Source organism: Argopecten irradians, chromosome 4, assembly GCF_041381155.1.
Source record: "Argopecten irradians isolate NY chromosome 4, Ai_NY, whole genome shotgun sequence".
In the NCBI taxonomy this organism is placed as follows: Eukaryota; Metazoa; Mollusca; class Bivalvia; order Pectinida; family Pectinidae; genus Argopecten; species Argopecten irradians.
Window position 1 is genome coordinate 51,355,905 of NC_091137.1, and position 17,254 is coordinate 51,373,158.

The following is a 17,254-nucleotide window of genomic DNA, read 5'->3' on the forward strand; positions in this document are numbered from 1 at the left end:
GTTAGGTGTAAATGAAAGTGTAAGTCTAAGTGTAAAAGTTTAAAGCTAGGTGTAAATGTGAGTCTAAGTGTAAATCTCAGTCTAAGTGCAGGCTAAGTGTAAGGCTATGGCTAAGTGTAAGGCTAAGGCTAAGGCTAAGTGTAAGGCTAAGTGTAAGTGTAAGGCTAAGTGTATGCTAAGGCTAAGTGTAAGGCTAAGGCTAGGGTAAAGGCTAAGGCTAAGTGCTAAGGCTAAGGCTAAGGCTAAGGCTAAGTGTAAGTGTAAGACTAAGGCTAAGGCTAAGTGTAAGTGTAAGGCGAAGGCTAAGGCTAAGTGTAAGTGTAAGGCTAAGGCTAAGGCTAAGTGTAAGTGTAAGGCTAAGGCTGAGTGTAAGTGTAAGGCTAAGACTAATTGTAAGTGTAAGGCTAAGTGTATGGATAAGGCTAAGTGTCAAAATAAAGGGTTATGACATGTTTTTTTAATTTAAAAACCTATTTCGTATATATATGATATGATTATATATTTATATATGTTCAGTATGTCATTACAAAGAAGTAAGTATTTTTTAGGAAACGATGATTTCAAATAGTTAATGAGATTTCATTTCTAACTTTTGAAAATACGAAATTTTGTAACGAAAGGGGTTAGCAATTGCTTAAAACAGTAGTTCTTTCATATTAACGGAATAGTTCACCTGGAAAATATTAACAAGACGAATCAAATCCGTTTATTTAGATATTTGAGCACTGGAAAATTGTACCAATTAATAATCGTATATAATAAAGCTACAATCAATGAACCTCCTTCCTCAATGATACCACAAAGCACTATAAAAATACACAAATATCGGAATAACCACGCCCACCTCGTCACGTGGTATGATATTTGACATCGACGAGTTGCGTAGTACGCAGATTCATAAAAACCGGTAACTCCTTAGGCTCCACCCACCCATGTCACGTGACAAAATATCTGACATTGACATTTTGATCCAGATCATATGCGTATCAGCCCCCTAACCCTAACCCTAACCCTAACCCTTACACTTAGCCTTATCATACACTTAGCCTTACACTTACAATTAGTCTTAGCCTTACACTTACACTCAGCCTTAGCCTTACACTTACACTTAGCCTTAGCCTTAGCCTTACACTTACACTTAGCCTTAGCCTTCGCCTTACACTTACACTTAGCCTTAGCCTTAGTCTTAGCCTTAGTCTTACACTTACACTTACACTTAGCCTTAGCCATAGCCTTAGCCTTACACTTAGCCTTACACTTAGCCTTACACTTAGCCTTACACTTACACTTAGCCTTACACTTAGCCTTACACTTAGCCATAGCCTTACACTTAGCCTTACACTTAGCCTGCACTTAGACTGAGATTTACACTTAGACTCACATTTACACCTAGCTTTAAACTTTTACACTTAGACTTACACTTTCATTTACACCTAACTTTAAACTTAAATCTAGCCTTACATTTACTATGCCCTACACTTAAGCATAAACTTAAACTTACACTTACAGTTTGTCTTACACTCAGCCTTTATACTTACACTTAGCCTGCACTTACATTTAGCCTTAACCTTACACTTACAACCGTAATTAGCCTTACATTTATCCTTCAACTTTCATTTAGCAATAGATATAGTCTCAATCAAGCAATCAACCTTAAACTTTTTAAATGAACATATATTTATCTTTGGTATGTCAATAAAAAGGAAATAAATTTCAATTGCTGGTAGCTCAAATAAAGCATAAATTAAAGTATTTCATGACATGACATGTTTTTTAATTTAAAAACCTATTTCGTATATATATGATATGATTATATATTTATATATGTTCAGTATGTCATTACAAAGAAGTAAGTATTTTTTAGGAAACGATGATTTCAAATAGTTAATGAGATTTCATTTCTAACTTTTGAAAATACGAAATTTTGTAACGAAAGTGTCCCCAACTCCCAATACCCACCCTTTACAGAACTTAAACGTTATTATTTGAGAAATAATAAATCTACCTAAATCAGCAATTGCTTAAAACAGTAGTTCTTTCATATTAACGGAATAGTTCACCGGAAAATATTAACAAGACGAATCAAATCCGTTTATTTAGATATTTGAGCACTGGAAAATTGTACCAATTAATAATCGTATATAATAAGCTACAATCAATGAACCTCCTTCCTCAATGATACCACAAAGCACTATAAAAATACACAAATATCGGAATAACCACGCCCACCTCGTCACGTGGTATGATATTTGACATCGACGAGTTGCGTAGTACGCAGATTCATAAAAACCGGTAACTCCTTAGGCTCCACCCACCCATGTCACGTGACAAAATATCTGACATTGACATTTTGATCCAGATCATATGCGTATCAGCCCCCTAACCCTAACCCTAAGCCCCTAACCCTTACACTTAGCCTTAGCCTTACACTTAGCCTTACACTTACAATTAGTCTTAGCCTTACACTTACACTCAGCCTTAGCCTTACACTTCACACTTAGCCTTAGCCTTAGCCTTACACTTACACTTAGCCTTAGCCTTCGCCTTACACTTACACTTAGCCTTAGCCTTAGTCTTAGCCTTAGTCTTACACTTACACTTACACTTAGCCTTAGCCTTAGCCTTACACTTAGCCTTAGCATACACTTAGCCTTACACTTAGCCTTAACCTTAGCCTTACACTTAGCCATAGCCTTACACTTAGCCTTACACTTAGCCTGCACTTAGACTGAGATTTACACTTAGACTCACATTTACACCTAGCTTTAAACTTTTACACTTAGACTTACACTTTCATTTACACCTAACTTTAAACTTAAATCTAGCCTTACATTTACTATGCCCTACACTTAAGCATAAACTTAAACTTACACTTACAGTTTGTCTTACACTCAGCCTTATACTTACACTTAGCCTGCACTTACATTTAGCCTTAACCTTACACTTACAACCGTAATTAGCCTTACATTTATCCTTCAACTTTCATTTAGCAATAGATATAGTCTCAATCAAGCAATCAACCTTAAACTTTTTAAATGAACATATATTTATCTTTGGTATGTCAATAAAAAGGAAATAAATTTCAATTGCTGGTAGCTCAAATAAAGCATAAATTAAAGTATTTCATGACATGACATGTTTTTTTAATTTAAAAACCTATTTCGTATATATATGATATGATTATATATTTATATATGTTCAGTATGTCATTACAAAGAAGTAAGTATTTTTTAGGAAACGATGATTTCAAATAGTTAATGAGATTTCATTTCTAACTTTTGAAAATACGAAATTTTGTAACGAAAGTGTCCCCAACTCCCAATACCCACCCTTTACAGAACTTAAACGTTATTATTTGAGAAATAATAAATCTACCTAAATCAGCAATTGCTTAAAACAGTAGTTCTTTCATATTAACGGAATAGTTCACCGGAAAATATTAACAAGACGAATCAAATCCGTTTATTTAGATATTTGAGCACTGGAAAATTGTACCAATTAATAATCGTATATAATAAGCTACAATCAATGAACCTCCTTCCTCAATGATACCACAAAGCACTATAAAAATACACAAATATCGGAATAACCACGCCCACCTCGTCACGTGGTATGATATTTGACATCGACGAGTTGCGTAGTACGCAGATTCATAAAAACCGGTAACTCCTTAGGCTCCACCCACCCATGTCACGTGACAAAATATCTGACATTGACATTTTGATCCAGATCATATGCGTATCAGCCCCCTAACCCTAACCCTAACCCTTACACTTAGCCTTATCATACACTTAGCCTTACACTTACAATTAGTCTTAGCCTTACACTTACACTCAGCCTTAGCCTTACACTTACACTTAGCCTTAGCCTTAGCCTTACACTTACACTTAGCCTTAGCCTTCGCCTTACACTTACACTTACACTTAGCCTTAGTCTTAGCCTTAGTCTTACACTTACACTTACACTTAGCCTTAGCCATAGCCTTAGCCTTACACTTAGCCTTAACCTTAGCCTTACACTTACACTTAGCCTTACACTTAGCCATAGCCTTACACTTAGCCTTACACTTAGCCTGCACTTAGACTGAGATTTACACTTAGACTCACATTTACACCTAGCTTTAAACTTTTACACTTAGACTTACACTTTCATTTACACCTAACTTTAAACTTAAATCTAGCCTTACATTTACTATGCCCTACACTTAAGCATAAACTTAAACTTACACTTACAGTTTGTCTTACACTCAGCCTTATACTTACACTTAGCCTGCACTTACATTTAGCCTTAACCTTACACTTACAACCGTAATTAGCCTTACATTTATCCTTCAACTTTCATTTAGCAATAGATATAGTCTCAATCAAGCAATCAACCTTAAACTTTTTAAATGAACATATATTTATCTTTTGTATGTCAATAAAAAGGAAATAAATTTCAATTGCTGGTAGCTCAAATAAAGCATAAATTAAAGTATTTCATGACATGACATGTTTTTTTAATTTAAAAACCTATTTCGTATATATATGATATGATTATATATTTATATATGTTCAGTATGTCATTACAAAGAAGTAAGTATTTTTTTAGGAAACGATGATTTCAAATAGTTAATGAGATTTCATTTCTAACTTTTGAAAATACGAAATTTTGTAACGAAAGTGTCCCCAACTCCCAATACCCACCCTTTACAGAACTTAAACGTTATTATTTGAGAAATAATAAATCTACCTAAATCAGCAATTGCTTAAAACAGTAGTTCTTTCATATTAACGGAATAGTTCACCGGAAAATATTAACAAGACGAATCAAATCCGTTTATTTAGATATTTGAGCACTGGAAAATTGTACCAATTAATAACGTATATAATAAGCTACAATCAATGAACCTCCTTCCTCAATGATACCACAAAGCACTATAAAAATACACAAATATCGGAATAACCACGCCCACCTCGTCACGTGGTATGATATTTGACATCGACGAGTTGCGTAGTACGCAGATTCATAAAAACCGGTAACTCCTTAGGCTCCACCCACCCATGTCACGTGACAAAATATCTGACATTGACATTTTGATCCAGATCATATGCGTATCAGCCCCCTAACCCTAACCCTAACCCTTACACTTAGCCTTATCATACACTTAGCCTTACACTTACAATTAGTCTTAGCCTTACACTTACACTCAGCCTTAGCCTTACACTTACACTTAGCCTTAGCCTTAGCCTTACACTTACACTTAGCCTTAGCCTTCGCCTTACACTTACACTTAGCCTTAGCCTTAGTCTTAGCCTTAGTCTTACACTTACACTTACACTTAGCCTTAGCCATAGCCTTAGCCTTACACTTAGCCTTAACCTTAGCCTTACACTTACACTTAGCCTTACACTTAGCCATAGCCTTACACTTAGCCTTACACTTAGCCTGCACTTAGACTGAGATTTACACTTAGACTCACATTTACACCTAGCTTTAAACTTTTACACTTAGACTTACACTTTCATTTACACCTAACTTTAAACTTAAATCTAGCCTTACATTTACTATGCCCTACACTTAAGCATAAACTTAAACTTACACTTACAGTTTGTCTTACACTCAGCCTTATACTTACACTTAGCCTGCACTTACATTTAGCCTTAACCTTACACTTACAACCGTAATTAGCCTTACATTTATCCTTCAACTTTCATTTAGCAATAGATATAGTCTCAATCAAGCAATCAACCTTAAACTTTTTAAATGAACATATATTTATCTTTGGTATGTCAATAAAAAGGAAATAAATTTCAATTGCTGGTAGCTCAAATAAAGCATAAATTAAAGTATTTCATGACATGACATGTTTTTTAATTTAAAAACCTATTTCGTATATATATGATATGATTATATATTTATATATGTTCAGTATGTCATTACAAAGAAGTAAGTATTTTTTTAGGAAACGATGATTTCAAATAGTTAATGAGATTTCATTTCTAACTTTTGAAAATACGAAATTTTGTAACGAAAGTGTCCCCAACTCCCAATACCCACCCTTTACAGAACTTAAACGTTATTATTTGAGAAATAATAAATCTACCTAAATCAGCAATTGCTTAAAACAGTAGTTCTTTCATATTAACGGAATAGTTCACCGGAAAATATTAACAAGACGAATCAAATCCGTTTATTTAGATATTTGAGCACTGGAAAATTGTACCAATTAATAATCGTATATAATAAGCTACAAACAATGAACCTCCTTCCTCAATGATACCACAAAGCACTATAAAAATACACAAATATCGGAATAACCACGCCCACCTCGTCACGTGGTATGATATTTGACATCGACGAGTTGCGTAGTACGCAGATTCATAAAAACCGGTAACTCCTTAGGCTCCACCCACCCATGTCACGTGACAAAATATCTGACATTGACATTTTGATCCAGATCATATGCTTATCAGCCCCCTAACCCTAACCCTAAGCCTAACCCTAACCCTTACACTTAGCCTTATCATACACTTAGCCTTACACTTACAATTAGTCTTAGCCTTACACTTACACTCAGCCTTAGCCTTACACTTACACTTAGCCTTAGCCTTAGCCTACCTTACACTTACACTTAGCCTTAGCCTTCGCCTTACACTTACACTTAGCCTTAGCCTTAGTCTTACACTTACACTTAGCCTTAGCCTTAGCCTTACACTTAGCCTTAGCCTTAGCCTTACACTTAGCCTTAGCATACACTTAGCCTTACACTTACACTTAGCCTTACACTTAGCCTTACACTTAGCCTGCACTTAGACTGAGATTTACACTTAGACTCACATTTACACCTAGCTTTAAACTTTTACACTTAGACTTACACTTTCATTTACACCTAACTTTAAACTTAAATCTAGCCTTACATTTACTATGCCCTACACTTAAGCATAAACTTAAACTTACACTTACAGTTTGTCTTACACTCAGCCTTATACTTACACTTAGCCTGCACTTACATTTAGCCTTAACCTTACACTTACAACCGTAATTAGCCTTACATTTATCCTTCAACTTTCATTTAGCAATAGATATAGTCTCAATCAAGCAATCAACCTTAAACTTTTTAAATGAACATATATTTATCTTTGGTATGTCAATAAAAAGGAAATAAATTTCAATTGCTGGTAGCTCAAATAAAGCATAAATTAAAGTATTTCATGACATGACATGTTTTTTAATTTAAAAACCTATTTCGTATATATATGATATGATTATATATTTATATATGTTCAGTATGTCATTACAAAGAAGTAAGTATTTTTTAGGAAACGATGATTTCAAATAGTTAATGAGATTTCATTTCTAACTTTTGAAAATACGAAATTTTGTAACGAAAGTGTCCCCAACTCCCAATACCCACCCTTTACAGAACTTAAACGTTATTATTTGAGAAATAATAAATCTACCTAAATCAGCAATTGCTTAAAACAGTAGTTCTTTCATATTAACGGAATAGTTCACCGGAAAATATTAACAAGACGAATCAAATCCGTTTATTTTTTATATTTGAGCACTGGAAAATTGTACCAATTAATAATCGTATATAATAAGCTACAATCAATGAACCTCCTTCCTCAATGATACCACAAAGTGTATGATAAATACACAAATATCGGAATAACCACGCCCACCTCGTCACGTGGTATGATATTTGACATCGACGAGTTGCGTAGTACGCAGATTCATAAAAACCGGTAACTCCTTAGGCTCCACCCACCCATGTCACGTGACAAAATATCTGACATTGACATTTTGATCCAGATCATATGCGTATCAGCCCCCTAACCCTAACCCTAACCCTAACCCTTACACTTAGCCTTATCATACACTTAGCCTTACACTTACAATTAGTCTTAGCCTTACACTTACACTCAGCCTTAGCCTTACACTTACACTTAGCCTTAGCCTTAGCCTTACACTTACACTTAGCCTTAGCCTTCGCCTTACACTTACACTTAGCCTTAGCCTTAGTCTTAGCCTTAGTCTTACACTTACACTTACACTTAGCCTTAGCCTTAGCCATAGCCTTAGCCTTACACTTAGCCTTAGCATACACTTAGCCTTACACTTACACTTAGCCTTACACTTAGCCATAGCCTTACACTTAGCCTTACACTTAGCCTGCACTTAGACTGAGATTTACACTTAGACTCACATTTACACCTAGCTTTAAACTTTTACACTTAGACTTACACTTTCATTTACACCTAACTTTAAACTTAAATCTAGCCTTACATTTACTATGCCCTACACTTAAGCATAAACTTAAACTTACACTTACAGTTTGTCTTACACTCAGCCTTATACTTACACTTAGCCTGCACTTACATTTAGCCTTAACCTTACACTTACAACCGTAATTAGCCTTACATTTATCCTTCAACTTTCATTTAGCAATAGATATAGTCTCAATCAAGCAATCAACCTTAAACTTTTTAAATAAACATATATTTATCTTTTGTATGTCAATAAAAAAGGAAATAAATTTCAATTGCTGGTAGCTCAAATAAAGCATAAATTAAAGTATTTCATGACATGACATGTTTTTTTAATTTAAAAACCTATTTCGTATATATATGATATGATTATATATTTATATATGTTCAGTATGTCATTACAAAGAAGTAAGTATTTTTTAGGAAACGATGATTTCAAATAGTTAATGAGATTTCATTTCTAACTTTTGAAAATACGAAATTTTGTAACGAAAGTGTCCCCAACTCCCAATACCCACCCTTTACAGAACTTAAACGTTATTATTTGAGAAATAATAAATCTACCTAAATCAGCAATTGCTTAAAACAGTAGTTCTTTCATATTAACGGAATAGTTCACCGGAAAAATATTAACAAGACGAATCAAATCCGTTTATTTAGATATTTGAGCACTGGAAAATTGTACCAATTAATAATCGTATATAATAAGCTACAATCAATGAACCTCCTTCCTCAATGATACCACAAAGCACTATAAAAATACACAAATATCGGAATAACCACGCCCACCTCGTCACGTGGTATGATATTTGACATCGACGAGTTGCGTAGTACGCAGATTCATAAAAACCGGTAACTCCTTAGGCTCCACCCACCCATGTCACGTGACAAAATATCTGACATTGACATTTTGATCCAGATCATATGCGTATCAGCCCCCTAACCCTAACCCTAACCCTTACACTTAGCCTTATCATACACTTAGCCTTACACTTACAATTAGTCTTAGTCTTAGCCTTACACTTACACTCAGCCTTAGCCTTACACTTACACTTAGCCTTAGCCTTAGCCTTACACTTACACTTAGCCTTAGCCTTCGCCTTACACTTACACTTAGCCTTAGCCTTAGTCTTAGCCTTAGTCTTACACTTACACTTACACTTAGCCTTAGCCATAGCCTTAGCCTTACACTTAGCCTTAACCTTAGCCTTACACTTACACTTAGCCTTACACTTAGCCTTACACTTACACTTACACTTAGCCATAGCCTTACACTTAGCCTTACACTTAGCCTGCACTTAGACTGAGATTTACACTTAGACTCACATTTACACCTAGCTTTAAACTTTTACACTTAGACTTACACTTTCATTTACACCTAACTTTAAACTTAAATCTAGCCTTACATTTACTATGCCCTACACTTAAGCATAAACTTAAACTTACACTTACAGTTTGTCTTACACTCAGCCTTATACTTACACTTAGCCTGCACTTACATTTAGCCTTAACCTTACACTTACAACCGTAATTAGCCTTACATTTATCCTTCAACTTTCATTTAGCAATAGATATAGTCTCAATCAAGCAATCAACCTTAAACTTTTTAAATGAACATATATTTATCTTTTGTATGTCAATAAAAAGGAAATAAATTTCAATTGCTGGTAGCTCAAATAAAGCATAAATTAAAGTATTTCATGACATGACATGTTTTTTAATTTAAAAACCTATTTCGTATATATATGATATGATTATATATTTATATATGTTCAGTATGTCATTACAAAGAAGTAAGTATTTTTTAGGAAACGATGATTTCAAATAGTTAATGAGATTTCATTTCTAACTTTTGAAAATACGAAATTTTGTAACGAAAGTGTCTCCAACTCCCAATACCCACCTGTTTACAGAACTTAAACGTTATTATTTGAGAAATAATAAATCTACCTAAATCAGCAATTGTTTAAAACAGTAGTTCTTTCATCTTAACGGAATAGGTCACCGGAAAATATTAACAAGACGAATCAAATCCGTTTCTTTAAATATTTGAGCACTGGAAAATTGTACCAATAAATAATCTTATACAATTAGCTACAATCAATGAACCTCCTTCCTCAATGATACCACAAAGCACTATAAAATACACAAATATCGGAATAACCACGCCCACCTCGTCACGTGGTATGATATTTGACATCGACGAGTTGCGTAGTACGCAGATTCATAAAAACCGGTAACTCCTTAGGCTCCACCCACCCATGTCACGTGACAAAATATCTGACATTGACATTTTGATCCAGATCATATGCGTATCAGCCCCCTACCCTAACCCTAACCCTAACCCTTACACTTAGCCTTATCATACACTTAGCCTTACACTTACAATTAGTCTTAGCCTTACACTTACACTCAGCCTTAGCCTTACACTTACACTTAGCCTTAGCCTTAGCCTTACACTTACACTTAGCCTTAGCCTTCGCCTTACACTTACACTTAGCCTTAGCCTTAGTCTTAGCCTTAGTCTTACACTTACACTTACACTTAGCCTTAGCCATAGCCTTAGCCTTACACTTAGCCTTAGCATACACTTAGCCTTACACTTACACTTAGCCTTACACTTAGCCATAGCCTTACACTTAGCCTTACACTTAGCCTGCACTTAGACTGAGATTTACACTTAGACTCACATTTACACCTAGCTTTAAACTTTTACACTTAGACTTACACTTTCATTTACACCTAACTTTAAACTTAAATCTAGCCTTACATTTACTATGCCCTACACTTAAGCATAAACTTAAACTTACACTTACAGTTTGTCTTACACTCAGCCTTATACTTACACTTAGCCTGCACTTACATTTAGCCTTAACCTTACACTTACAACCGTAATTAGCCTTACATTTATCCTTCAACTTTCATTTAGCAATAGATATAGTCTCAATCAAGCAATCAACCTTAAACTTTTTAAATGAACATATATTTATCTTTGGTATGTCAATAAAAAGGAAATAAATTTCAATTGCTGGTAGCTCAAATAAAGCATAAATTAAAGTATTTCATGACATGACATGTTTTTTAATTTAAAAACCTATTTCGTATATATATGATATGATTATATATTTATATATGTTCAGTATGTCATTACAAAGAAGTAAGTATTTTTTAGGAAACGATGATTTCAAATAGTTAATGAGATTTCATTTCTAACTTTTGAAAATACGAAATTTTGTAACGAAAGTGTCCCCAACTCCCAATACCCACCCTTTACAGAACTTAAACGTTATTATTTGAGAAATAATAAATCTACCTAAATCAGCAATTGCTTAAAACAGTAGTTCTTTCATATTAACGGAATAGTTCACCGGAAAATATTAACAAGACGAATCAAATCCGTTTATTTAGATATTTGAGCACTGGAAAATTGTACCAATTAATAATCGTATATAATAAGCTACAATCAATGAACCTCCTTCCTCAATGATACCACAAAGCACTATAAAAATACACAAATATCGGAATAACCACGCCCACCTCGTCACGTGGTATGATATTTGACATCGACGAGTTGCGTAGTACGCAGATTCATAAAAACCGGTAACTCCTTAGGCTCCACCCACCCATGTCACGTGACAAAATATCTGACATTGACATTTTGATCCAGATCATATGCGTATCAGCCCCCTAACCCTAACCCTAACCCTTACACTTAGCCTTATCATACACTTAGCCTTACACTTACAATTAGTCTTAGCCTTACACTTACACTCAGCCTTAGCCTTACACTTACACTTAGCCTTAGCCTTAGCCTTACACTTACACTTAGCCTTAGCCTTCGCCTTACACTTACACTTAGCCTTAGCCTTAGTCTTAGCCTTAGTCTTACACTTACACTTACACTTAGCCTTAGCCATAGCCTTAGCCTTACACTTAGCCTTAACCTTAGCCTTACACTTACACTTAGCCTTACACTTAGCCATAGCCTTACACTTAGCCTTACACTTAGCCTGCACTTAGACTGAGATTTACACTTAGACTCACATTTACACCTAGCTTTAAACTTTTACACTTAGACTTACACTTTCATTTACACCTAACTTTAAACTTAAATCTAGCCTTACATTTACTATGCCCTACACTTAAGCATAAACTTAAACTTACACTTACAGTTTGTCTTACACTCAGCCTTATACTTACACTTAGCCTGCACTTACATTTAGCCTTAACCTTACACTTACAACCGTAATTAGCCTTACATTTATCCTTCAACTTTCATTTAGCAATAGATATAGTCTCAATCAAGCAATCAACCTTAAACTTTTTAAATGAACATATATTTATCTTTTGTATGTCAATAAAAAGGAAATAAATTTCAATTGCTGGTAGCTCAAATAAAGCATAAATTAAAGTATTTCATGACATGACATGTTTTTTAATTTAAAAACCTATTTCGTATATATATGATATGATTATATATTTATATATGTTCAGTATGTCATTACAAAGAAGTAAGTATTTTTTTAGGAAACGATGATTTCAAATAGTTAATGAGATTTCATTTCTAACTTTTGAAAATACGAAATTTTGTAACGAAAGTGTCCCCAACTCCCAATACCCACCCTTTACAGAACTTAAACGTTATTATTTGAGAAATAATAAATCTACCTAAATCAGCAATTGCTTAAAACAGTAGTTCTTTCATATTAACGGAATAGTTCACCGGAAAATATTAACAAGACGAATCAAATCCGTTTATTTAGATATTTGAGCACTGGAAAATTGTACCAATTAATAATCGTATATAATAAGCTACAATCAATGAACCTCCTTCCTCAATGATACCACAAAGCACTATAAAAATACACAAATATCGGAATAACCACGCCCACCTCGTCACGTGGTATGATATTTGACATCGACGAGTTGCGTAGTACGCAGATTCATAAAAACCGGTAACTCCTTAGGCTCCACCCACCCATGTCACGTGACAAAATATCTGACATTGACATTTTGATCCAGATCATATGCGTATCAGCCCCCTAACCCTAACCCTAACCCTTACACTTAGCCTTATCATACACTTAGCCTTACACTTACAATTAGTCTTAGCCTTACACTTACACTCAGCCTTAGCCTTACACTTACACTTAGCCTTAGCCTTAGCCTTACACTTACACTTAGCCTTAGCCTTCGCCTTACACTTACACTTAGCCTTAGCCTTAGCCTTAGCCTTAGTCTTACACTTACACTTACACTTAGCCTTAGCCATAGCCTTAGCCTTACACTTAGCCTTAGCATACCTTAGCCTTACACTTACACTTAGCCTTACACTTAGCCATAGCCTTACACTTAGCCTTACACTTAGCCTGCACTTAGACTGAGATTTACACTTAGACTCACATTTACACCTAGCTTTAAACTTTTACACTTAGACTTACACTTTCATTTACACCTAACTTTAAACTTAAATCTAGCCTTACATTTACTATGCCCTACACTTAAGCATAAACTTAAACTTACACTTACAGTTTGTCTTACACTCAGCCTTATACTTACACTTAGCCTGCACTTACATTTAGCCTTAACCTTACACTTACAACCGTAATTAGCCTTACATTTATCCTTCAACTTTCATTTAGCAATAGATATAGTCTCAATCAAGCAATCAACCTTAAACTTTTTAAATGAACATATATTTATCTTTGTATGTCAATAAAAAGGAAATAAATTTCAATTGCTGGTAGCTCAAATAAAGCATAAATTAAAGTATTTCATGACATGACATGTTTTTTTTAATTTAAAAACCTATTTCGTATATATATGATATGATTATATATTTATATATGTTCAGTATGTCATTACAAAGAAGTTAGTATTTTTTTAGGAAACGATGATTTCAAATAGTTAATGAGATTTCATTTCTAACTTTTGAAAATACGAAATTTTGTAACGAAAGTGTCCCCAACTCCCAATACCCACCCTTTACAGAACTTAAACGTTATTATTTGAGAAATAATAAATCTACCTAAATCAGCAATTGCTTAAAACAGTAGTTCTTTCATATTAACGGAATAGTTCACCGGAAAATATTAACAAGACGAATCAAATCCGTTTATTTAGATATTTGAGCACTGGAAAATTGTACCAATTAATAATCGTATATAATAAGCTACAATCAATGAACCTCCTTCCTCAATGATACCACAAAGCACTATAAAAATACACAAATATCGGAATAACCACGCCCACCTCGTCACGTGGTATGATATTTGACATCGACGAGTTGCGTAGTACGCAGATTCATAAAAACCGGTAACTCCTTAGGCTCCACCCACCCATGTCACGTGACAAAATATCTGACATTGACATTTTGATCCAGATCATATGCGTATCAGCCCCCTAACCCTAACCCTAACCCTTACACTTAGCCTTATCATACACTTAGCCTTACACTTACAATTAGTCTTAGCCTTACACTTACACTCAGCCTTAGCCTTACACTTACACTTAGCCTTAGCCTTAGCCTTACACTTACACTTAGCCTTAGCCTTCGCCTTACACTTACACTTAGCCTTAGCCTTAGTCTTAGCCTTAGTCTTACACTTACACTTACACTTAGCCTTAGCCATAGCCTTAGCCTTACACTTAGCCTTAACCTTAGCCTTACACTTACACTTAGCCTTAGCTTACACTTAGCCATAGCCTTACACTTAGCCTTACACTTAGCCTGCACTTAGACTGAGATTTACACTTAGACTCACATTTACACCTAGCTTTAAACTTTTACACTTAGACTTACACTTTCATTTACACCTAACTTTAAAACTTAAATCTAGCCTTACATTTACTATGCCCTACACTTAAGCATAAACTTAAACTTACACTTACAGTTTGTCTTACACTCAGCCTTATACTTACACTTAGCCTGCACTTACATTTAGCCTTAACCTTACACTTACAACCGTAATTAGCCTTACATTTATCCTTCAACTTTCATTTAGCAATAGATATAGTCTCAATCAAGCAATCAACCTTAAACTTTTTAAATGAACATATATTTATCTTTTGTATGTCAATAAAAAGGAAATAAATTTCAATTGCTGGTAGCTCAAATAAAGCATAAATTAAAGTATTTCATGACATGACATGTTTTTTAATTTAAAAACCTATTTCGTATATATATGATATGATTATATATTTATATATGTTCAGTATGTCATTACAAAGAAGTAAGTATTTTTTTAGGAAACGATGATTTCAAATAGTTAATGAGATTTCATTTCTAACTTTTGAAAATACGAAATTTTGTAACGAAAGTGTCCCCAACTCCCAATACCCACCCTTTACAGAACTTAAACGTTATTATTTGAGAAATAATAAATCTACCTAAATCAGCAATTGCTTAAAACAGTAGTTCTTTCATATTAACGGAATAGTTCACCGGAAAATATTAACAAGACGAATCAAATCCGTTTATTTAGATATTTGAGCACTGGAAAATTGTACCAATTAATAATCGTATATAATAAGCTACAATCAATGAACCTCCTTCCTCAATGATACCACAAAGCACTATAAAAATACACAAATATCGGAATAACCACGCCCACCTCGTCACGTGGTATGATATTTGACATCGACGAGTTGCGTAGTACGCAGATTCATAAAAACCGGTAACTCCTTAGGCTCCACCCACCCATGTCACGTGACAAAATATCTGACATTGACATTTTGATCCAGATCATATGCGTATCAGCCCCCTAACCCTAACCCTAACCCTTACACTTAGCCTTATCATACACTTAGCCTTACACTTACAATTAGTCTTAGCCTTACACTTACACTCAGCCTTAGCCTTACACTTACACTTAGCCTTAGCCTTAGCCTTACACTTACACTTAGCCTTAGCCTTCGCCTTACACTTACACTTAGCCTTAGCCTTAGTCTTAGCCTTAGTCTTACACTTACACTTACACTTAGCCTTAGCCATAGCCTTAGCCTTACACTTAGCCTTAACCTTAGCCTTACACTTACACTTAGCCTTACACTTAGCCATAGCCTTACACTTAGCCTTACACTTAGCCTGCACTTAGACTGAGATTTACACTTAGACTCACATTTACACCTAGCTTTAAACTTTTACACTTAGACTTACACTTTCATTTACACCTAACTTTAAACTTAAATCTAGCCTTACATTTACTATGCCCTACACTTAAGCATAAACTTAAACTTACACTTACAGTTTGTCTTACACTCAGCCTTATACTTACACTTAGCCTGCACTTACATTTAGCCTTAACCTTACACTTACAACCGTAATTAGCCTTACATTTATCCTTCAACTTTCATTTAGCAATAGATATAGTCTCAATCAAGCAATCAACCTTAAACTTTTTAAATGAACATATATTTATCTTTGGTATGTCAATAAAAAGGAAATAAATTTCAATTGCTGGTAGCTCAAATAAAGCATAAATTAAAGTATTTCATGACATGACATGTTTTTTAATTTAAAAACCTATTTCGTATATATATGATATGATTATATATTTATATATGTTCAGTATGTCATTACAAAGAAGTAAGTATTTTTTAGGAAACGATGATTTCAAATAGTTAATGAGATTTCATTTCGAACTTTTGAAAATACGAAATTTTGTAACGAAAGTGTCCCCAACTCCCAATACCCACCCTTTACAGAACTTAAACGTTATTATTTGAGAAATAATAAATCTACCTAAATCAGCAATTGCTTAAAACAGTAGTTCTTTCATATTAACGGAATAGTTCACCGGAAAATATTAACAAGACGAATCAAATCCGTTTATTTAGATATTTGAGCACTGGAAAATTGTACCAATTAATAATCGTATATAATAAGCTACAATAACCCCAACCCCCCACCCACCCACCCCCCCACCCCACACCAACCCAAACACACCCCCCCAACACCACCACCACAAACACCACCCCCACACACCCACCCCCCCCACCCA

The 17,254-nt window shown here is 34.4% G+C and overlaps 1 protein-coding gene across 1 annotated transcript; it reads right to left on the reverse strand.

The window, feature by feature from the left end:
- Positions 1 to 656: 656 nt before the first annotated feature.
- Positions 657 to 16,311, reverse strand: LOC138322350 (axoneme-associated protein mst101(2)-like). The gene is made up of 5 exons (XM_069266389.1): positions 16,152 to 16,311; positions 12,076 to 12,267; positions 5,241 to 5,432; positions 3,886 to 4,077; positions 657 to 673 (listed from the first exon to the last, which is right to left on the reverse strand). Exons 1-5 carry the CDS (start codon positions 16,309 to 16,311, stop codon positions 657 to 659), a joined length of 753 nt encoding a protein of 250 aa, XP_069122490.1.
- Between the last annotated feature and the right edge of the window lie 943 nt (positions 16,312 to 17,254).